Raw genomic sequence first — 24,985 nt, forward strand, 5'->3', positions numbered from 1 at the left:
CTCCATTTTTTAAAACAGATAATTTTCATATATAATAATGTAAATTAAGGACTAATCTGTGGCCAGATCAACAAGGTTAAAATTGTTTGAAGCTTTCTCATGCAATGGTCATGTGTGACCCTGTCAAAAACCTTATCAGATTTGAACTATATTACAGTTAGTTGAACAGGCTGCCCTGTGCAGTTGTGAATTCCCCCTTCCTGGAAACATTCAAGGCCAGGCTGGATGGTGCTTTGGGCAACGTGGTCTTGTAGGAGGTGTCCCTGCTTGTAACATGGAGGTTGGAACTAGATGATCTTAAGGGTCCCTTCCAACCCAAACCATTCTATGATTCCATGACAGTGTTTCTCCCTTCCCATTACTTAGCTACCCTTAAAGGAAAATGTTGAAATGTTTTGATGTACCCAATTTATGACAAATCTTTTGCCTGTCCAACACCTGCTCGTTATTTACAGGACAATAAAACATTATTGTTTTATGTTACATTTCACTTCTTTCTGAGTACTGAAAACAGATTGAATGTTCTATAATTCTTCTTTCCTTTACCTTTCTAAAAATAGATGCTTACTTTATTTTCTAAATCCCTGGAACTTTTCCTGTTATTGTTGTTCACAAAGATGATTCAGAAATTGCTTTTCAGCTTCTTAAATACTGTAAATTAAATTCTGTATACTTGAAGATATATTTGATAGATATATTTATGTATGTTTATACAGATAAACTACCCCTTCCTAATTCAGGTCTGCTACATTTACTATTAACTGTGTTAAATACCTGATCACATCTTCTGTTCAGGAATTTTTTGACAGAAATTTAAGAATCCTAAGTATTAGGATGCTTTGCCTCCTTTTTCTGCTGCCATTTTTGCATTTCTAACTTTGCGTGTTTTATTTCAGTGACTTCAAATATATTTATTTTGATTCTTAGTTAACTTGTTTTCCTTATTTTTTTAAGTATTGGGTTTTTCTTGTTTTTAGGTTAGAGTTCATTATGCAGTCACATTAGTCTCCTAATGTACTTTCAAGTGTTCCATTAATTAAGATAATTTAATATATGTGTTTACTTCCCTCTCTCTCCAGCTCCTCTTCTACTTAAAATGTTTCCCCTCTGCTTAGCAATGTTTTATTAATGTTTACTTTTTTGAAGTCTATTGTCAATATCACTTTTTCCTGTTTCCCTCAATATATTCCAAGCACTTTTGCACTTACTGAACATTATCTGCATGAAAGATTCAATTCAGTTCTTTCATCTTTGTGCATGAACAAACATATAAAGTCAGCATAAACAAGATTTGAATAGATTAATCCCTTTAAAGTTTTCTCTTTCAAGAAAAAGCATTCAATGAGTGAAATGGCAGAAACAGAATACAACAGTAGGTGCTTCCAGTTGTTCTTCAAAATGTAAACTGTCTTGAGTCATGGTTTTGGGGTTTTTTGTTTGTTTGTTTTGTATTTTTGCTTTAAAACAGATGTTAAGTGAGATGCATAAAATATACTGTTTTCAGTATGAGTAAGAACAAATTTAAGGGCATCCATATAAGAAGAAAAATGTGCTTTTCTACCACCGTGAAACTTAACTTCCTAGGAGAAATTATTACTTCTGTTATTACAATTACTTCAAGGAAAGTTGTTAAAGTATTTAAATAAACAAATAATTGCTTTAAGGTATGTTTCATAAAGCACATACCACACTTGATAACATCATTACAGCTATGACTACTTTGTGTAATATATACAAGATGATAATAAAGAAACAGAATGTCTTTTTATATGCCTTCACAAGGGTCACTTGCTAACTTACGCATTCCAAAGGTGCTTTGTCCCTTTTACTACTATTGTTATTCAGTGTGAGCCAGACTAGAGTTACCTGATCTAAATTAGTAGGTGAAATATCTATATTTTCCTTTGATTGTTTGATATAAATATTGTACTGTATTAATTCCAAGTTTAAATGTATTAAAAGAATTTTCCTGATAGCTCAGATAGTGAGCTATTTATGTCATAAAAAAAGTTAGTTAAGAACTAATTGAAAGGGGAGTTTTCTTTATTATTCAGTTGGAGGCAAGACTATGAGGCTGGCTGTTTTGTCACTAGTAGAAAATGTGCCGGAGCTCTGAACATAAAGCATGAGTGTAAAACTGCCCTGTGAGCCTTCCTAGGTCTTGAAGTTGTGACAACAACATGTACCATGCCTACTGAAAACTGTTTATGCCCAAGGGCAGGGAGAGAATGTTCACGGAAGGAGGTGTCTAATCTTGTTGCCTTTCATTTTGTTTAATCTAGTTATGCCACGTTTTGCTGAACAAGTTGAGGTTGCCATTGAAGCGCTGAGTGCGAATGTCCCACAGCCATTTGAAGAGAACGAGTTCATAGATGCCTCCCGCTTGGTTTATGATGGAGTTCGTGACATCAGGAAAGCTGTTCTGATGATAAGGGTATGTAAGGCATGCGGGAAATAAAAGTTGGAGCTTGAAGCAAAGTGTCACACACTGGATAAGAGGAATAGAAAAGCTACTAGGACTCAGCCTTCTTTCATAATTTGGCAGAAAAGCTTGACATCAAAACAAGAATAAAATAAAAATATGTGTAGAAAAAAAAAAAAAAGTATTCTTAAGAAAAGAGGTAAAGAGATGAGCAAGGAAATATCATTTAACTACTCAAGAGATTATTTGGTCACAAATGCCCATAGATGGAAGCTCACTATTAAGTAGAACCGCCTCCATTGCAGTAGCAATATATTACTAAGATTTTCAAACTTTGTGTAGAATGTTTTTGGTGGCTTGTTGTTGTTGCTGTTTGGGTTTGTTTGTTTGTTTTTAATGTATGTGTGCTGCCTAGGATATGAAGTAAGTCTGGTTAAAATCTAAATGAATAAATAAATAATCTTGCTGCTCCAGTGAACATCTGCAGGGATGGTTTTGAATGTTTGCTGAGCTAAAGAATGTGTCATTTCAGTGTTGACTAACCAGTTGATTCAATTTGCTCAGGCATATATATATATTTATATATATTTTTATTATTATTATTTTTAAAGTAGCAACATAATTGTGTGTGAGTATATCTTTATCTTACTATTCAATCTAGTCCATAGCCATATATGTAAAAATAAAAAATTTTTGCATGAAAAACAATTTGCCTGCCCTCATGAAAGCCACATACAAATGAAGTTATAGTGAAGAACTCAGAAAAACTGTCTCTTGTGAAGCAATGGTGGTAAAGCAACAACTCACTCATCCAAGCAAACACACAGCATACACTCTTGCATGTGAGTCTACTATAGCACTGATGAAAGCCTTCAGGCAGTTGGAGCACTCCAAAATTGCTTCGTTTTAGTCATTATACATGTCACAATACATTAAAATCTACACAGAAAGCTTTTGACAGTCTTGATTTTCTAACTGCAAAATATAAGTCGTTCTTGTACCTCATGCAAAAATCGGGTAGCCTGAATGATAGGTATTGTTGATTATGGAGCAAAAGTATCCTTTCTGGGCTTGTGCTACATTGGGATATTCGCAAGAGTTGTAAACTGGAATGGAATAAGACCTGTTCTTCCTTTGACTGTACAGTTCCTTAGCCTGCAACAGATGTTTCCAAACATTTCTTTCAGACAAGAGAACCTCAGGGAAGATTCAGGTTGGATATCAAGAAAAGTTTCTTCCTCAGAGGGTGGCTGGGTCCTAGAACAGTCTCTTCAGGCCAGTAGTCAAGGCCACAATCTGCCAGAATTCAAAAGTATACACAGTGCTCTCAGACAGATGGTCTAACTTTTGGGTGGTCTTGTGTGGAGTGAGGAGCGGGACCTAATGATTTTTATGGGTCCCTTCCTACTTGGGATATCCAGTGATTCTAGAAGCCGCTTCTAAGTACATGTTGGTCTTCCACAATCAGACATTTAAACTGCTTCATAAGATGCAATCATGGCATGGGTACTTCTACAGACCTATTTTCTCCTGTCCCCTATGCAGAGTTCTAGCTCCCAGGACACACTTGCACATCTGTCACACAGAGGTTGCTATGAGACTTTCCATCCTGAGTGAGATTTTTGGCTAAGCAAAAAGCACCATTCTAAGTTCACTTATTTCAGTACCATTTTGCCGTTATGTTAATCGCTAGCTTGGAAAGCTGATCAGCATGCAGGCTTCACAGTCTCCTTAGAAACATCCCAGGTTACTTTTGCAATTGTATCACTACCACTTTTCACTCTGTATGTGATACGAGCTAATGAATTCTGCTTACTCAGATTAGAAAGATGTATTTTTGCATTCAGACAATTAACTTATTTATGGAGCTAAATGTAGTGCTCCTTACCCAGGCAGAGAACTAAAGCAAATAAATGGTCTCATTATCCTTGTGAATTAACTGGGAAAATTCACATCTATAAATTTACATAAACCAGAGTTTGCTGACTCAGAACCTTATTTTCTGTAAAACACAATTTAGTTTAAGTTTGAGATATTTTCTAGTATTCCCACCCGGACATCTGATGTTGAAATAGGAAATGCAATTAAAGGCTAGACATTATGCTATAAAAGACAAACAATAGAATATTTTTATCTAATAATTTCTTAATTCCTGCACACTTGGTCTGCAAAGCTTGTAGAATTAGATATATATATATATAAATCTTGCAAACTTTTTAGAGCATCTGCCACAAACAATTATTTTCAGTCAGTAATTGTTTGAGAGTATTCTATGGAAGATTAAAATTTATCTGATATTATTCTCTCATTCCATTGAGGAAATAAGGCCACATTTTAAATTATTATTTGTTGGTATTATTATTTTAGTAATCTGAAGGAAAGGGGGAAAAATATCTTCTTTTTTTCCTTAGAAAGGGTAGATTTTAATGTCTGTTTGGAGGAGGAAGGAGACTTATTTTCCATTGGGGACTATTGTTATAATCAGTCCAGAATAGATCTCTTTCACAACCAAATAAGTAGCATAAATAAATTTAGGAGCATAATTATAGAATCTAAAAATAAGATAGAAAATAATAACTTTGTTCCAACATCTTTTTAAATTACAGCATAGGGATCAAATTAAAGTGTGGGGCTTTTTTTTCATGAATACTTGTGAAATTCACTCAGCTGTTAGATGGAAACCTGCTCTACATCTAGGAACAATCAAACAGCAGCTTTCCACATTCTTTTGCATCAATGAGACCACTCTTGACCTTTACTGTTGGCAGCCTCGCCAATAGCAAGATAGTTGCAACTGGATTAGGCTTAGTATTGCATTTTATTATTATTATTATTTAATCAAGAGTTCATTTTTGAATGTAAACTCCAGTTCTTACCATTTGCTATACTTTGGTCCACATTATGGAGCAGTCTTAGAGGACATTAACTTGACTCTTCTTGGTAACTGGGGAGAATGTGCACTTCTGACAGTGTGGGAATTTCATTCCATGGGAGCAGACAATGCCTAGACTGAATAAAAACGAGATGAGATTAGTGTGAGTGTGGGGTCTTGAATAGTTTGGATGTATGAATCCTCTCCTACTTTTCCACACTTGTCAATATAGACATAGCCTTGATAACCCAAGGGATGTGCACCAGAGTGAAATCCAAGATCCTGCTGCATGCTGTACCCTCTGTTTTTAAATAGTCTATCTCCAAAGAGCACTACAGCGGAGTCTGTTGTCTGTATTGAGGGCCTTTTGCTTGTCAAGTGTTTGTAGAGTTAGTTTTTACTTTAATCATTAAACAGCTGAAGGCCTGCTGTTAGAGAGTTTCTTTGTCTTTACCACTCAGATGGTGCTTGAAGCACCTGAGTCACTGTGGCTGCAGCTGCCTTCATATAAAAACAAATGCCCAGAATAGCATGCAGTCAAATATAAAAGCATATTAGAAAATCCTTTTTTCTCCTTAGCTTTTAGAAGTGGAGGGTATTTTAATGGTAGAAAATAGGGAAATATTTTTATTCCTACTCATTGCATTAACTTGGCTGGATGTTTACAGTGCTGAATGCCTTAGAATTGTATTCTACAGCTTGTAAGCACATAGCATTGTGAGTCTTTATATCTCCATTAAGTATTTTTGAATTGTTGAAATTCTAAACAAATAGTACTTCTAATTCTCTGTATATCTATGCCACTTTACGTATAATTCATGCATAAGTGGGTTGATGGTTGACTGGATGATCTGTTGGTCTTTTCTAATGTTTATGATTCTATGAAAAATCACATATTTATACTGGCACTACAAAGGATAAGCAAATAAAAAAAAACCCTATAGTGGAGGAAGGTGTTTTATTTTTCAACACAACCTTCAGTCTACCAGTCAGGGAGATATTAAAAATAATAAAAAAAGTTCTATTAGTGGAAGTTGAAAGTCACCAAATTTGTATTAGAAATAAAGCATGCTTCTTAAAAGTAAGAGTGTATATTTACTGGGTGATTTATCTTGAACTGTGAAAGATTTTCCTTCATTGCAAGAATTCATGAGAGTTATATGAATGTAATGAAGAATATGTTCTATATGTAGTAGAGACTGTATTTGAAAGAAAAATAATCCTCAGTAGTCTAATGGCCTGTCCTCTGCAACATTTAAGTCTAAAAATGATGAAAATTGACACTTTTTCATCAAAATCAATGAGATTTTAAAATGTGTTAGTTTTGAAAATGGCTCTGGCTCCTTCTTCTACAGCTGGTTGTAAGAGTTTTGTTTGGAAACTGTCCCTGATCTCAAATCCATGTTTCTTTAGTTTTTATGCCCATAGATTCAGATTTCTGCAGGAACAAATCAGTCTTTCTATCATCCAACTCAGATAAATTAAGTAACAGACTGTTGTCTTGGAAACTGGGTTTTAAATACCATGGTCCTGTTAGTTGTGCACAAAAATTGGAGTGCTGCTGATATGTTTGGAAGTCTCAGCTAAGGAATAAAAATGCTTTAAGTAACGGTATATTTTTTCTTTTTTTCCTTTGTCTCTAAGCAAATCAGAGACATTAAAATTGAGGCTGCATCTTCAAGACATCAGACGTAGCAAAGCAGCAGTGAAAAGCATACCATGTGTTTGAAATGGCAGCCTACAGTTAGCAATTCACTACTATTCTTCATCCTAATGAAAAGAGTAGCTGTTTTTGAAAGAAAATGAGGGTGTTGAATTCTCCACGCTTGAAAACCTTAAGAAAGTGAATCTGAAAGTTAGCACTGGATTAGATCTCACTTGCAGATAGGGAAAATACTGGAATTTCTTGAACTGGTAGTATATTATAACTGTTCCATTACCTTGTCCTTTTGTTTGGCACTGTTCTTCTCAAAGTTCAAGACCTATAGTGATGAAGCTTCCCTTTTTTAAAGACTACAGATATTAAGATTGTGAATGTTATGCATAACTTGAACACGTAAGTTTGAGAATGTTTTATCTCTTTAATAAGAATCCTCCTGTGCTTTGATGTTACACTGTTGGGTTGTAATATTTTGAATATTCCACCTAGCTGATCTCTCCGGGTTAAACTATCACAACCTTTACTCTGCTGCAACTTGGACTATGAAAAGCAGGGAAAAGGCTGCTTATTATCTTTTATATTCTTAAATATATAAAAGTCTGCAGACAAAAGAAACAAAACTGTACCTGGGGAAGCGTGCTGGTTTTACAGCGACCAGAGTAACTGACTGGCTAATTGGACTTAGAAGATGGGGATGAGTCCAATGATTTGCAATGAAGGGTCTGAAACTTTCCACCCTGTTCCTGCTACAGGCTAATAGAACCTGAAATATTGTCTTGCTTAGGGAGGCGTGTGCTGTTTGTTAGTAGCTATACTACTAACAAGTACTGTATTACTAACAGATACTGTTAGTATCTGTTGCTTACGACAGATTTTAAAGTCACATCCTGCCCTCAGTCTGTTTAGCAGAGAGAATATATTAAGTGATTAAAGATGCTTGAACAACAAGGCTGTTGGACATTACAGAAATGGTTGCAATCGTTCCTTTGTTTCTTATATCAGAGGAGAAAGGACATTCTGTTTCTAACCTAGATTTCATCTTCTCTCCAACTTGATAGGCATGTTATCTGAGCATGTGTCTCTTTAGAGCTGCTGCCAGTGTTTCATTACCACACTGTCATACTTGGTTACTTCTTCCTCCAGTGCTCAGCATCAAAATATATGTCTAATTCATTTAAGGCAAATGAAGATGGCTGTGTTTTTCTCTTCCAATCATGTGCACTTTACCATGTAGTTAGCAAAGCAGCTGATTTTTCTGTTACGGTGATGTTCACTTCATGTTGGGAACCAGGCTGTAATATAAATATCAACAGAAGTCATCTCTAGATTATGTTAGAGGGTTTGGACCAGTTCCTGGTGACTGTGAATCTTCAACAGAGCTGTAATGACAACTGGCAATGATTAGCACCTCTGCTAGGAAACCTGACAGTGCCTCTAAGCTGGAAATGCCAGCATGACTGACTTCTTCAGTGTTGGTTGCTCCTCTAGGTTAACACTGAGGTATGTGGGTAGGATATCTCTGTAATTATTATCGTCTTCTTCTTTTACTATATCTATTGTACCTACAAAAGTTACTTGTGGACAGGTTGTTTTTTTTTTATTAGATGCTGTTCAAATGACAAAAGCAATGTAATCATCTATTTTGGGGCCTATATTTGTTCTTACATCATCCTTATGAAATATAATACTAAACGTTGGTTTAAAGTAGACCATTTCTTTCTCTCCGCACACATGCATGGAAGTCTTTTTCTTTCTCTCTTGTATTAGAGGGAGAAAATGCCAAGTGAATGAATCCATTAATTGTCTTTCTTCTCCCTACCTCTAACATTTAAAATGTTTAGAAGACAACCGATATTTAGCTCTGTTTGGTCAGTATGTCCATATACCTGCACGCCATTTTTAGAATCAGCAGTGGAGATAATGTAGTTTCAGTTTAGGAGGTAAAGGAAATTCCAAAGGTCTCAACTTGAAAAGTATTGTGGGAACTTAAAGGACAAAGCAGTTTACAAATTTTACATTTGTTTTCAAAAACTGTGGACATCATTTGCATTTTAATTTCAGGTGGAATCTCTTATTCACTTTCATCACTTTTTCTTTTAGAAAGTGAGTTACCTTTTACCAGACATTTACTTTCTCTCTTAAAGATTATGCTGGCATTCCGGCAATAAAACAGTATCCATTTATAAATGAAATAAGATTGGTTGGAAATACTGCATTCCGGTTGTTAATGTTTCTGTAAGATGTTTGTTCATGGAACTACATTTGTCATGTTAACAGAATTAAGAAAAGTCACAGCAAGGTAATGATAAATGCCATCTGTAAAGGAAACTCAAGTTGAAACAACTTAATTTTTAAGACAATTCAATTTCAGTTCTGGACTGCGAGGGCATGCAAGTTAATTTAAAACAAAAGGGAAACTGTTTTTTGGGCAGGTAGTCAATGGAATATGAGCTTACTGTACACAGGGTTTGTATCCTTTGTAAGCTTGTCATCTCTTCTCTTGCTTTCTTTCCTGCCTCTAGACCCCTGAAGAGCTGGAGGATGATTCAGACTTTGAGCAAGAAGATTATGATGTTCGCAGCCGAACAAGTGTTCAGACTGAAGATGACCAGCTTATTGCTGGCCAGAGTGCAAGGGTGAGTGTAAACCCAGTGTTGGTATAGCTGCAAATGAAAAAAGCTATGCCTCAGAAGTCAAACACAGTGATTTCAGGTCTTCAGGCTCACGTAAGAAACAATAGCAGTAATCTAACCCTGGTATTTCATGTCCTACCTATCTCAAAAGCACTGAGTATATTGAATGATGTGATGCCTTGTATGAGCTGTTTGCTCCGGAAGGCCTTATACGTTTAGAATGTACAGTAATTGTGGAAGTATACAGCAAATTAAAAATAAATAAATAAGTATCATCAAGGCACCAAACGCTGTATCCAGAGAAATCTTACATTAGTCATGTTTCCCAGTGTGCAAACTTGTCAAGTAGAACTGAGCAGCCCCTGTAATTTAATTGTAATTGAAGACACTTGTTACTGAGTCAATGTAATTTTACCAAGGTAATTATATCATGATGAACTGGACTCATTGTGATTTGTGACCTTAGCTTGTGCATGGGGATTGCAAATTAAGCTGATGAGTGCTTCAGGGGTCACAGGTGCTAGAGAAGAGAAATTTGTTGACACACAGGATTACATAACCCTCTAATGTATTTTATTTTCCACTAACCAGACTAGTCAGCTCAGATTACAAACAATAATAGCAGAATATAATTTGGGGGACAAATAACATAGTAAAAATACGTTTGACAGGAAAAGAACTAAAAAAATAATAGACCCCCCCCCCCCCAAAAAAAAAAAAAAACCACTGAGAGCAGCTTGAATTATTTCCATGGCTGTTTTACATGTCTACGTTTCTTCAGATAGTAGAACTTGCTCAAATGAAATAATAGATGAGATGAGAAGCATCTCCACACGCACACACGCAAGCACTACAGCAAAAGCTAGTAGGAGGGAAGGTGACTTCTTGCCTTTAATTCTGGAAGAGGATTTGCAAGGTTGAGGACTTTGAAGGCAAAAAGACAGTGATAGTTTGAAAGATTTCAAAGGACATGAACTAAGAGGTTATCAGCTGTTGAATAAAGATCCACAGTATGCTAGAGGCCTAAGCATATATTTTAGATGTAGAAAACAAAAAGTAATGCCAGCCTAAATTAAGTTTATTTAGCAGAAAAGCTGTTTCTTTGTCATTGCATCCCAAGAACAAAACCTAAGTGTCTGTTATTGGGCCTCCTGGATATGATATAATGACTAGTAGCCTGATCACCCAGAGGAAGATGTGATTTGAATTGTAGATCCCATGCCTGCCAGCTGTGTGATTTTATGGATCTGGGTGAATATCTTTGGGGAATTATTATAATTTAGAAAGCATAACATATCGTTTGTAATATTTAAATGCTCATTAAAGTAAGTCTCCAGTACAGAAGTATTGAAATGTAATACTAGAATTTCATGATTTGGTTGTGGTTTTTGTTTGTTTGTTTGCTTTTTGTTTACATATAGGATTAGGTATTACGTAACCCTTTTTGGTCTGAAAACCAAGTAGATTGCAGTAATAGTTTTGCCAAGAGTCTAGTTTGCCTAGAGACTTAGGAGTCTTAAATTCCATTACATTCATTGAGGTTATTATCACTGCTGCACTTCAAACCTTCTGCTTTGATCAGCTGCATGCTGTATAAACATAATATACTATAAAGACAGTCCCATTACTGAATAACTTATAATGCAGTATATCACAGGATGCAACAATTGGATGAAAGCACAAAATAAAAACACACTGAGCAGGAGGCACAGTCCACAGTCTTGACTGACTCATTGAAGTGAGTCTGCTAAGCATGGTGGTAACTTGTTTGAACATTTCCTTACAAAGGCTAGATTTTCAGTTGTGGATTGTAATGTATTTTTTTAATATGCTTAGTCTGTAAAGCTATTAGCATTGCAGTAGGAAGGCTTATGTCGGAATTCAGTAGAAACAAAACTGTAAGATATGATCTGCAGTTGCTACAGGGTATAGCTTCTTTGAAAGTATATTAGCAGCTGGAACTGAAATGCTAAAACACTGTAGACTAGTTTAAAGTCTGTACAGATGGAGCTGCCCACAGAGAAGAACCATGTGTATGACATACAGACCAGCTCTCCAAATTCTGATTCTCCTATCAAATTCTCTTCATTTAAGTAAATGTATCTGTTTTACTGTATGTGCTTCATACGTATCCTTATATATTTATTAGCTTGACTTACAATGCATTTTTCTATGGAGAGACTAGTATGATAATGTTTGCAGCTGCTGAGTTACATTGATAAGGCCTAATTAATCATCGTGTGTTGAATTTTAATTTGATTAACTTGCAGATTTATCATTTTCTGATCTACTGTTTATAACCTTTCCTAATTTCAGTTTTGGAAAAGGTCAATTATTAATTTTTAAAAGCCAAGAGTATTTTAAGAATACGTAGAGAAAGACTTCAGCTGATTGAAAGTGACATAAACAAGAAAAAATGTTACAACACTTAACTATATGTCACACCCCATTAAATGCATAATGTGGTCTTAAGAACCCTAAAGCCAAATGGTATCTCAACTTGGAAATCATTACTGGAAGTGTCCATTTGATCTTCAAAAATAATTATTATAGTTTTGTGGGCTTTTCTTTTTAAGGAAGTGGGGGAATTTTCTGCTTTGTTTATAATGTCGAGGCAAATTAGTATCAACCTGTGCAATGTCTTTTTGCATATCTTCCAAGACACAATTAGACTACTAAAAGTTATTGAAAGGTACATTCATTTCATCTCACTTCAAATGTATCATTTTGCATGTCATAGCGTATTTAAGCAGAAAACCTCTGTACTTCTGACAGAGAACAAGACTAGGGGAGATGCTAGCAATACATTACATATTTCCATAGATTTCCTTCATTTTAAAAAGGTTAAAGATAATTGCTATTAAATCTTAATCTTATTTTGTATGATAGTGAATAATTTGCATATCATGGTATCACATCTTTTTTAAACTTTTGAAAGTGAAAGAAAACTTATAAACATTCTATGTACTTTATTTCTGTCCATCCTACAGAAATCAAATGTTTAAGGGATTTTGTTTGCTGTTTTCCGCTGCTATGAAAAGAAACTAGAATGCAGTTTGAATCAATGTATGTATTTCTCACATCCTTTTTTCATGTCCAGCTTCTCCTGCATTTTTTCTTCAGGCTATCATGGCTCAGCTCCCCCAGGAGGAAAAGGCCAAGATTGCTGAGCAGGTAGAGATATTCCACCAAGAAAAGAGCAAACTGGATGCAGAGGTGGCCAAGTGGGATGACAGTGGTAATGACATCATTGTGTTGGCAAAGCAGATGTGCATGATTATGATGGAAATGACAGACTTCACTAGGTAAGGACAAAGTGGTCAGTACTGAGGATTTCTTCAGACAACTTTCCTTTTTGTTGCACTTTATAGCCTATTGAGGTGATGTGCTGTTTTGAGAGATGCACAGCTTGATAATACACTTCATCCTGACAGAGGTGGTGGTTCTCTGCCTGTGGCTGCTCTGGATATCTCAGCATATTTGATAAAACACTTGAAGGTTTCGTATTGTTTGCAAGTCAGTTTTATTTGCAGATCATCTTCAACTAAAGCAATAAAGACAGCGTGTAACCCTATGACACTCAAGTGATATTTTGTTTACTACACGTAAACAAAATTTACATGTGTAAAAGCACATTCCTGCATGAACTTTCAACATTTCAAATGATTTGTGTCAATCAAAAATAACAGCAGAACTCTTTGGATCGTTTTGAAGACTGAACCTCTTTAAAATAAATAAATAAATTAAATTAAATTAAATTAAAACTTCTTGATCTAATACTTCATTGGAGTCTGTCAGCAATGATCTATATATATATATATTGCTTTCATTTCTTCTATTGATGTCTTGTTCTTTTCTAATTGCAAACCATCAAAAGATCATTCTGTAGTGATATCAGATAACATAATTATTTTGTTTAAATCTGGTTACGTTGTTAATGACACCAGGGAGAACATTTTATAAGATTCTTCGAATTACAGATCACCATATTAAGTTACAGCTATTTCAATGTCTATTCTTAATGGGAGTCCAAGAGTATAAATGATATTTATCTAAATATGATTAGATAAAGCTAGACAAAAATCTTTGTTTTTTGTTTTTGAAACAAAACATCTATTTATTCAATCTGCTGAGATGCTAAAATACATTACTTTATCCAGCCTTGTGTCTGAAGCATTCAGCCTGTTTCATGGGAAACAGTCTCTGCACTGATATTACAGTGTTTTCACATACCTTACATTCATATGTTTGTTAATTAATTTGCATCTATAGTTATTTGGGATAGCTATTAGATACATTTTTATGCATTTTAAATATGAATACAGAAAGTTTATCTACATTATAATAGGTGACTACTGTATCTCTTTCTGAACAGTAGTTCTCCCAGCTTGATCAATGTTCTCTCAGCTTGTGCTTTCACAACTGTTCTTTTGGCAGCACACTCACAACCCCTGTATACAAGAGCCTCCCATAAAGGGTGATATATCTGAGAAGTATTAGTTACCTTTGTATTATTGTTCTCATTGTCTCTCATTCCTTTGCTTCAATAAACACAGTGAAAAACTGCACAAGCAGTGCAATCATTTCACATAATGAAGAAATAACGTTCTAAAGCAACACCCGTGCTTTGTGCAACCTCCTGGACAATCTTTGATACACTGAGCATCAAACTGAATGTTTCGTAATTGCATTTTCTACCATCAAAAGAACAGAACTAAAATAAGAATGAGAGAAAAACCTTTGTCACATTTGAAGTAGATTAAAGAATAATAATAATAATGACAATCAAAGTGCACACCTATCTACATCAGATATAATAAAAATTCGTTTAATATATCCCATTAAAAAAGAACAAAGCCTTTTGCATATTTTGATTGGCTGTAACCACTGCAGTGTTCAAACAGGAAAAAAAATCAAGTGTGTGGAATTTGAGATGGTCAGATCTGCTGATGGAAGGAATGTTAAAGCATATGAGGTCACTACAAAGGAGTTCTGTTCCATTTTAAGTTCAACAGAAATGGGATATTTGAAGATCATAATTTTCCATCAGTCTTGTCCAAAGCTGCGCTTCTCTGCATAGGATCAAAAAATCAATAAATAAATGAGGAAAATGAGCTTGCTTCTCGTGTAGGCATTCTTGGGAACATAGCAAATGTTATAATAAACAGGATAAAAGTTTGGGGTCTGAAAGAAACTCAGAAAGGTCTGCAATTATTATTTTTTTCATAGTGATTATGGTTAAAATCAGACTTTTGTGCACCATCTTAAAATTACAGGATCAGTCTTAAGGCAAATTATACATGTTTTAAATGTAACAGAATTATACTTCAAGAATTTTTGTTTTATGACATATCTGAAAAGCTTTCTAAAACCTGGCATCTTTGCTATAGAATTGATAGGCTTAACATTAACCGTTGGCATGGGAATAACGTAGTTTTTAATAGTTGTGTACTGCAGAAAGAACATCAGTTTAATAAGCACTTAGAAATACTATTAAGTGTAGTTTGTGCTTAAGACACCATCAAATAAAATTGCTAGAGAGGCATTTCATAAGAGAGAGGAAATATAGCAGGCCAACATTTTAATCAATCTCTACTATACAGAGTAATTAAAGGGAGAATTTGTAATAAATTAAGAAGTCATCCCTGTTACTGTTTTAAAATCAAATACTAAACAGTGTCATTAAAACTTTTTCCTTTCATAATTTATTTATATTGTTCATCATTTCTTTGTATTTCGCAGAGGTAAAGGCCCACTGAAGAATACATCTGATGTCATTAATGCAGCCAAGAAGATTGCAGAGGCAGGATCAAGGATGGACAAACTTGCACGGGCAGTAGCTGATCAGGTAAAATAATCAGAGATACAGCAGAATTTCCATCAGTGAGTCCCATTCTGCAGTGTTTTTTTGGTGTTCGTTTGTTTGTTTTTCTTGCTTAGAGGTTGTTGGGGTTTTTTGTTGTTCTTTTCTTTATTGTTTGTTTCTTTTATTTTCCTGCACTATAGAAAAGTAATAAATGAATTTTGAAACCTCAGAAACTTCTCAGGTATCCCATAGCCTCATATGGGACTGGGAAACTCTATTACGATTAGATTAATATGTTTGCTGACATGAAAGCAATTGGATGCTCTGTTACCCTTGATGAACGTGTATGACTCCTTATGTTCTTTCAGCTCCCTCTTCCAGCACTTTCCCTTGATGCTTCGTGCCTTCTCCTTTGCAGTGGGGTATTGTGCTCTGCACCTTACAGCCCCCTACCCCAGACTGTAAAATCTGTGTCCACAGTCCCATTACTAACTTCTTTCCACGCGTGTAAAGATGAACTTCAGACCTTTTCCTTCAGGCTGGCTTATATACCCATCTGAAGAACAAGAGCCAGATTTCAAATCCAAGTTCTTGATTCAAGATACCTTATTTTAGATTTATAATTTTATTTTATTTTTTCTCACAAATTATGATCTTTCCCCCAACAATCCCCTGAAATACCCTGTAGGAAACATGAGACGATCTAGGGGAATTAATAAATGAAAAGTTCAGATGTATTTTATTTTATTTTACTTGAATTTGCTCAATTCATTCTAATTTCCTTTGTCTTTCATTTTGTATATTAACCAGATGCTAATTTGAACATCCAGTTTGCTGGCATACATTGAGCAAACAAGCCTTTGGCAACCAAATCATGAATTGGAAGGGACCTTAAAATCATCTTGTTCCAAATCCCCTGCTGTGGGCAGGGTTGCCCCCAACCAGATCAGGCTGCCCATCCAGCCTGGTCCTGAACACCTCCAGCTGTTGGGCTCCCACAGTTTCTCTGGGCAGCCTGTCCCAATGCCTCATCATCCTCTGAGTAAAAAATTTCCTCTTAATATCAAATTTAAGTCTCTTCTCTTTTAGTTTAGCATCCTATCACTATTATGTAAAAAGCTGGTCTCTCTTCTGTTTATAAGACCCTCTAGGACTAAAAGGCTGCATTGAAATCTCCCCAAAATCTTCCCTTCTCCAAGCTGAACAAGATCAGCTCCTTCAATCTGTCTTCATAGGAGAGATGCTTCAGCCCTCTGGCCATCCTTCTAACCCAACGTGCATCTAGTGGTCAAGAGCAAAAAATATCAGTAACGATATCTGTGATTCTATCATTAAAAATCCACGTGAAAACAGTAAAGTACCACTTAATTACAGATACTTATTGCAGAAATAATTCTGTAAATACTTCTTATATGGATTGTTAAGGAGTTGAATCTTCTGTCATTATTGGTAATGTTTTACAAGTCTCTCTTTAAAGAGCTTTTCCCTTATATATTTATTGACATTTTTTGTCATTTTCCCCATGGTTTCTTTATTTTCACTGCTACCAGGAGAAACATAGCTGGTAGTGAAAACTATAACTTCCTTGTCTCTAGTCTTTCTCTTCAAAATAAGTATTTATTTTTCTTTCGTTATAGAGGCATGCAATAGCATGCAATACTTACTACGCATGAAATATGATCCAAAGTGGCAAGAAACCGGAATCGATACCTGTTATCCCATAACCTCTGCAAGTTTGGTTTTGAGATTCTCTTCATTGTCAACAACCATTTTTCCTGCACTAAACCCATTCCCATCCTTCATATGTAGCAACTATTCATTTTAGCGTAAAAGCGAGAAATCCATCTGTCAGCTGATGAAATCTCTAACCTACATTATCTGAAGAGGTGGAATATTTTCAAGAAATGCGATGTTAAAAGAAAAAAATCGTGCTTTGCTTAGAGTGCATAGTCCTGAGTTACATTTTCAGTTTCAGGAGACTGTAACGTGCAATTAAATAATAAGCAGTGAAATCACTGTGAGAATGAAGTGTTTGTTTTAATGTTCACGCTTTAATGGTGTTTTACATAACTTACATAACTTCAAAGACATTCGTGATCTAAACATTTTTGTGGACAGTTGCACTTTTAATTACTGTTCCAGTGAGAGAGGTTTTGCTTTTTTTTTGTTCCAAAGTACTTGTATTTAAAGCCTTGTCAGCTCTCTAGAGATATTGCTTTTTAAAGTTCATTTCTTTCAGTTCATGGACTTCAGGAGCAGGGTAAATATTTCTGTATTAAATTGCCACCAGCAGGGAGAAAAGTTCTCTTAGGGATTCATGCCTGAAAGATGTGGCAACTGCCTGAGAAAGAGAGGCATTATAGCATTGTTGTAAATACGGAACAGATTCAACCGAACAGCCACAGTGAACCTCCAGCTTTGTTTACCGTTAGTTTCAAAGGGAGAGGAAAAACTAAGTGACTGCTTTCAGGACTATAGATGACAGTATATGCAACTATTTCAGCACAGATTCATTCCCTGCTAGCTGCTAGGGACAGAACTGTTCTCTGCAGTAAAATCCTGTGGTGATATTGACCCGTATGTGCTTAATTCTATCAATTTTAGTGAATATTTCACCCTACCTATAGGGAAAAAAAGAAAAAGAAAAAAAAAAGTAATATAAACATTTTAAGATGCTGAAAAAATGTGTTCGGAAATCTTTGATCCCCAAGCAATACATTCAAAGATCATTGTCAGTGGAACTTTTTTGGGTAGCCATGATGAGTATTTGTTGGAGACATGCTGGAAACAAAGGGCAATTTTAGCTTTCTTTCATCAGAGTAAATTACTGAGGTCTTTTCTCGTGAGGCAAGATTAAGAATATTAATTAACTAGAGAGTTATTTATTATGGCGTTGTTATTTTGAGGGATGATGCAGTTTCTATTAAGATTCTCAAAGATTGTAAACAAATTACATTGGACCTTTTCTAGTTATATTTGTGATGAAACCTTCACTAAGTCAAATTACATTTGACCTAATGTAATTTCTATTAACACATAATTGACACAATGCTCAAAATGGTACAGGACTGTAGATAGCTTTCTCTTCAGTATAAAAACCTTTCCCTTAGACATGCAGAGGGATGAACTTATGTCATTGTATTCTTAAGAAGGGCTGCAAGACTGATGGCATCTGCTGAGACACTGTGTAATATCTCACATTTTAGTAAATTATTACCTCCTGGCACAAACTAAGGTATTTAGACATTAACAGTAATTTTGCCAAGTCTGTCATATCCAAGCCAGGCTACCTCACCTCTTCAGTCCTTAATGTGTCAGAAAGGCTTCTACAAAGTTTGATGCAGAGCTGTGTTCTCTGAAAGTCTGTATAAATGCCAGGGAAGCTGGCAAGACAGTCAGAAATGGATGTCATCAGTTGGAAATAGCCCCTGTGGCATCTTAACCTGGACACCTTGCAGGCACCCTGATACTTGGAGTTTCCGATGAAACTTTGGCTACTCAGTTCCTCCATTCTGTACAAACTGATATCCCAAAGAGACCTCCTCCAAAAAATGACATTTTTGTTATTTCCATTGTGTTTCATTAGTATCTGACTGAGAGGTAGATCTTGTTTTTCAAAAGAAAACTTACAGTGCATCTTCAAGTGATGACTGATAAGCTGATAAACTTTGACTTACATGAAAGGTAGAATTTGGTTTTCATGTTTCAGCAAGTATTTCAAGGAATGACAAAGTGAAGTGGACCCATCTAATGCCATACGTGCTGATAGACTCTCCTCTCATTACCTCTCTGTAACAACCATGTGAATTCAGCTGCATCTAATCATTTATTTCATCTGCAGTGCCCTGACTCAGCCTGCAAACAGGATCTGCTAGCCTACCTGCAGCGCATTGCCCTCTACTGCCACCAGCTCAACATCTGCAGCAAAGTGAAGGCAGAAGTTCAGAACTTGGGTGGAGAACTTATTGTATCAGGGGTAAGCTGGTATTCATATTTAGCCATTTATGTTTCTCATTGCAGTGCTTAAAAAAGGAGCTTTTTTTTTTTTGATGACAGTAATATATAGCACAAGGGAAAAAAAAGGTGATTCATAAGTAGCCTTTTTAACAATTTTATCACCATTATTCCAGACCTTACAATAACTTGCGTAGAGCAATTTGATTTTTCCAATTACCCTTTGTTTATAGTAACCTTGTAAAATCCTCATTCTTCCTAAAGAAAAGTAATTTCATAGCCTAGAAAGTAATTGCCAAGCTGTGAATATTATAATTATTTGGAGCTTTTGTATATTTGCTCATTATAAATCTTCTTTCCTTTGTTAGTACTGGTAATTTCCTTCCTCTGTGCAGAAGCCAGCTCTGTATGAACTGCATATTGTTAAGATGGTGATGACTAATGGGATTTCATTCACTCAGGTTCCAATGCACACTAGGTTCAGCAAAAACTCTTGGAAGGCCAGCAAAATATTTCAATTTTTGATGCACGTGCTGTTTTTAAATACAGTTGCCTAGCCTGATGATTATACACTAATTATCATTCAGTTATTTCAGTTATTTTTAACAAACACCACACACATTTTATCCACAAGTTTTGTTTTTTTTTAGAAACAAGGACAGGAATATACAGCAGAGCTCAATATAATGAATGAGTTTTCTGCATTTTTTTCATTTTCTTCTCCCAATGCTGAACTGTGTACCTCTGTGAGATTACTAAGAGCCAAATAGTAGCAATTGTTGCTCTTCATAATTTCCTTTTTTTTTTCATTCTTTTAACTGATTAACCTAGTATTAGCCCCAAGAAGCCTTTATTATCTTCTAACTCAAATACAGACGATACGTATGTTAACACTATACATTTGACTCTAGTGAGTGTGGATTTAAAATGACAGTGTTTTTCAGATCCTGACAAAATAAGATTGTTTTCAGATGCTATTTTGAAAAAGCACCCTCTCATTGTTTAAGCCCAATCAAGTACGAAGATTGTTAGGACAACTTGTGCCCTACATTTCATCCATAACATTCTCCAGTGAAATCACTGGCCTTCCTTAAACGCATCAAAAGTCAGAACAAACATTCTCAATTATATAACTATTTGATTTATTGCAAAGCCCTGGAGAAGGTCTTAAACATTTGTTGAGATTTCTTGGATCCACCATTCTGAAATCCTAAAAGGAGCTGCTTCAGTGTTCCTGTATCTCTCCTGCAATTGGTCTTCACTTCTTGACGTACGTACATATCTAATTGTAATACCTTGATCTTCCCACAGGACTGGAAAATCCTCTTTCATTTTGCTAGTATTCATGGAGTGATCTGTCCTTACATCGCTGACAGCTATGTTACATAGTAAATGCTTTGATCTTTTCTTACCTACTGCCATCTGGGTCCAGCTTTTCATACCCATTGACTTTTCATATTCATCTATTTATAACAGTTTCCCAAATCAGTGCTTCTACCAGCTTGGCTTTTGTGGTGTGTGTGTTTCTTTTTCGAGTCTCTTTATTCGGTGTATGTGGATGCTGAAAAAGCCATTGTGAATCTCTGGCATCTATTTGTTATTGGAACATCACCATCCGTTGTGAAATTTAAGTGGCCAAACTGCTTGACTTCATCATTTCCAGTCTGGCATTGTTAGCATCTGCTGCTTACCAGGCTTCATCACCATTGTGTTTCTGTTTGGTTGGGTTTTTACACTCAGTATTAGACAAAGGCAAAACTAGATTCAACCGCAAATTATTTGGGTCTATTACAAAGACTCAGTAATATTGACACATAGAAAAGTTTAAGCTTGCCAAGCTTCTTCTCCTGCTCATCTAAACAGGAGTTGATGTAGAAAATTGATGCTGTGCATCCCTTTTAGAAACTGTTGTCTTGTTACCTACTGTAACACAGTCAGTACACTGCTTCTCTGAGAGTGTTTTCCAAGCTGTTCATCTTCAAGCTGCTGGGTACTGTATGCTCCTTTGCTATCCAGATAGCTGGTATCCAAGTGCACATCTACATCTGCTTGTCTACTTGCTGCTTCTGCTTCCATCTTTTTCATTTTCTCTTGGATAGCCAATTACAAATAAACAGTATTTTATTTGCATTAAAATGAAATACCATTATTTGGCAACTTGCATACAGTACAGTGCTAGAAGTACGGTAGAAATCCAGAATTCAAGCTTCTTAAGTTATGACCATTGGAGTTTATGTGAATGTATTATATTTAATTGTTTTGATGTAATTATCATAGATGATTACTTAATATTATAATTAACTACTGTGTTTGCAAAGAATGACAGCAAAATTCAGATTGATCCAGAAAATGAGGTATTATTCAGAATAATTTTGAGTAGTATAATCTCTGCTTGAATTTTTGCACTATTAAGCATATTAATATATATAAATGAAAATAGCACATTCAAATGCACAAATAATTCTGTGTATGGGCATGTTTATGTAAAAAGGAAAGAGACATAAAACCAATTTAAACTAAACAACAGATGAAAACCACTTCACAGCTATTACAGGTCTAATCTGTTAGGGAGAATGTGTTGCAACAAATTCAAAAATACCATGTATAATGTATACAATGTGATATGTATCTTTAGGTGAAACTTCTATTTATTTATTTTTTTTCACACGAGTCAGTAGTTCCGTATGGTTTATCTCTGAAAATAAACATACTGCTGGTCCCCTTTGCTTTTTCCTCTGTAGATTGATAGGAGACTAGCATAGCATATGAAGGGGTTCTTTTTGGTATCATTGACTTTGCTGCAAATAGAAAAACTGATCAAAAAGTAAGCAGATGTCAAACTCCTGAAGTGGAAATTACTTCAGTAAAGAACCCAGTGTTGCTTTTTCCCTTTCTGTCTCCTATTCCTTTTCCCCTAGCTCCTTCTTTCCTTTAATCTTTCCCTTAAAATTCTTTGCATGCACTTAGAAAACTTATTTTCGCTAGATAACTTAGATCTGGCAATTGAGAGTTAGCATAAATCAGCTTAACCTCTTTAATATCGATAGAGGTTGGGCAATTTATTCTATCTGCTGGCTTAATCTCATTAATATCAATGGAGGAAGGCCAATTTATACTATCTGTTGATTTGGCCCTTTATTTTGAGTGTTAAAAATAAAATAATAAATGAGGAAAAGCCATGCGATGTCTTTCTTCAGTGAGGAGCCTTGTGAACTGGAAGAGGACTATAGGGAAGAAAGTATAGAAAATGGAGAGGAGGGAATTAGATGAAATAAAGAGTAATTAATATTTTAAAAAATCATAAGATTAAAAAAAAGAAATCTGTTTAGAAGTGTCATTGTTCATAGTAAATGTCTCTGACCTTGGTTGATAAACAGATACATGTCTCTGTAAATTTAACTTTGAATATTCAATTTCTAATTACCTTCTAACAGTAAACAACCACAGTTAATATAACCATAGAAGAAAAGTATATCAAGATCATTCTTTCTTTGTTTTTGTGTGTGTGTGTGTGTTTGGTTTTTTTTGTTTTGGTTTTTTTTGTTGTTGTTTTTTTTACCTTTGTTTATTCAGTGCAATATTTGCCTTATAATCAGTGTCACCATTATTTTAGAATGAATTCTCTGAGGTGCTGAGCATATGCTTCTCTCAATGAAGTAAATACTATTTACATATATTTAGCTTATGCTAATAGATAGACTTTTGTAGAAATTACTTTTGTTGCGTAGAGTTGGTTTGGGCCACGATGTTTGCATGTGGATGAAGATTTTGATTTATTCTAATTCCAGAACTGCTTTATTTTTTAGTATTCCTATCTGACACACGTAAGCTAGACTGTTACAGCAAAACATTTATATGTTCATTTCTTACCCAAAATAAATATCCTCTTATGTCTTTACGGCTGCTCTGGAGCTGATCACCTCATTTACTTACTTTATATTTAAGTTATGAGCTTGGATTTTTTATCTCTTGTTTATGTTAGCAGCTTTGCTGTTGTGTTTCCTAAAGGACTATATTGAAGAGAATCTAAAAGATGCATCTAAGGAATGCCTCTATTTTTTATTTATTTATTTATTTTTCCCTTCTCAGTTTTGTTGTGCAGACATAATGTTATGAGAAAATGTATCCAAAGAGTTCTAAAATTCCAAGCCAGATAGAAATGCAGTGTCATACAGAGTAACAGCCACATACCTTTGAACACAGTCCAAAAATACAGAATCAATAGCCACAGTGCAATTTAAACTTATATTTTAGCTGGGTCCAGTTTCCAATTATTTTCAAGAGCCCATTAATCTTAACATAATAGGCTTAGCTGTGATGATAAAAGAAGGAATGTTACAAGATTTTGAAGATACAAAGCAATTCAGTTAAGGTTATGATTTTATCTGGGAGTTCTGGCTTAGTGAACTAAGTGAGGACTTTGGGGGAATAAAGGAGATGGAACCACTTGTTACTTTTGTCTGAGGTGGCACAAGTTGGGGTCTGAGGGTGTGACACTACAAAAATCCCATAACACCTGATCTGGGATGGTTGATGCATGAGAATATTAACAGATGAGAAATATCAGAATAATTGTGCCTATGTTTATTATATCATATATGCTAGCAGATAGTTTGTCCATCAGTTCTGCCTATGGCTCCTATATCTGAGAACACAAAGTAGCTTAAATGATATACTTTTATTTCATTTAAGTTGGAATTTCCCTCAACTTCCCTGTGCTGTAAGAACAGGTTGATGTGCAGATGGTCAGTGAGCTTTCAAATTGCTACTTACAAACCCTATAGACCCATAGAAAGCCAGGTATTTTCATCTGCTATTAAAAGAAGATAAGCTCATTTCTCACTGAATTTGGAGCAAGAGTCTGTGGATACGTATTTACTTAAACCACTGATGTAATATTTCATTTCTGTGCACAGTAAGCTTTTCTGTTTTGTTATTCTTTTATTATTATTTTTGTCTTTGCTTTCAAGTAGGCAGTCATAGAGAATCTCAGTTTTTAAGAGTATATATATATACTCTCTCTATATACACTATATATAATAAAGTGACTACTATATACATATATACATACATATATACATACATATATACATACATATATATATACATATATATACATATATGTATACATATATATACATATATATATACATATATATACATATATATACATATATATACATATATATACATATATATATACATATATATACATATATATATACATATATATACATATATATATACATATATATATACATATATATATACATATATATATACATATATATACATATATATACATATATATACATATATATACATATATATACATATATATACATATATATATACATATATATATACATATATATATACATATATATATACATATATATATACATATATATATACATATATATATATAAAGTTGTTTTGGAGACTGGTAGTCACTTCATTCCTCCTGAATCAGGTAAGAGTTTGGCTTTCATGTAAAAGAAAGTTTGCTGAAGAGAGAGTTGCAAATTGACATAACTGTCTGGTTCCTTTTCTTTGGGCCCCTCAGGAGCAGAAAATCTTTACTCTGGTTACTTGGTGAGCAACAGAATAGGTTTTACTGTTGAGTAGTAGCAGAAGA

The 24,985-nt window shown here is 34.8% G+C and overlaps 1 protein-coding gene across 1 annotated transcript in view; it reads left to right on the forward strand.

Moving 5' to 3' along the window:
* The window catches only part of CTNNA2 (catenin alpha 2), a 441,905-nt gene that overhangs the window by 398,473 nt on the left and 18,447 nt on the right, over positions 1-24,985 (forward strand). Inside the window, exons 13-17 of the mRNA XM_072334895.1 lie at positions 2,283-2,434; positions 9,477-9,590; positions 12,711-12,892; positions 15,330-15,435; positions 19,235-19,369. Coding sequence (XP_072190996.1) covers positions 2,283-2,434; positions 9,477-9,590; positions 12,711-12,892; positions 15,330-15,435; positions 19,235-19,369 — 689 coding nt within the window. The remainder of the gene's footprint in view (positions 1-2,282; positions 2,435-9,476; positions 9,591-12,710; positions 12,893-15,329; positions 15,436-19,234; positions 19,370-24,985) is intronic.

Source organism: Excalfactoria chinensis, chromosome 4, assembly GCF_039878825.1.
Source record: "Excalfactoria chinensis isolate bCotChi1 chromosome 4, bCotChi1.hap2, whole genome shotgun sequence".
NCBI classification, from domain to species: Eukaryota; Metazoa; Chordata; class Aves; order Galliformes; family Phasianidae; genus Excalfactoria; species Excalfactoria chinensis.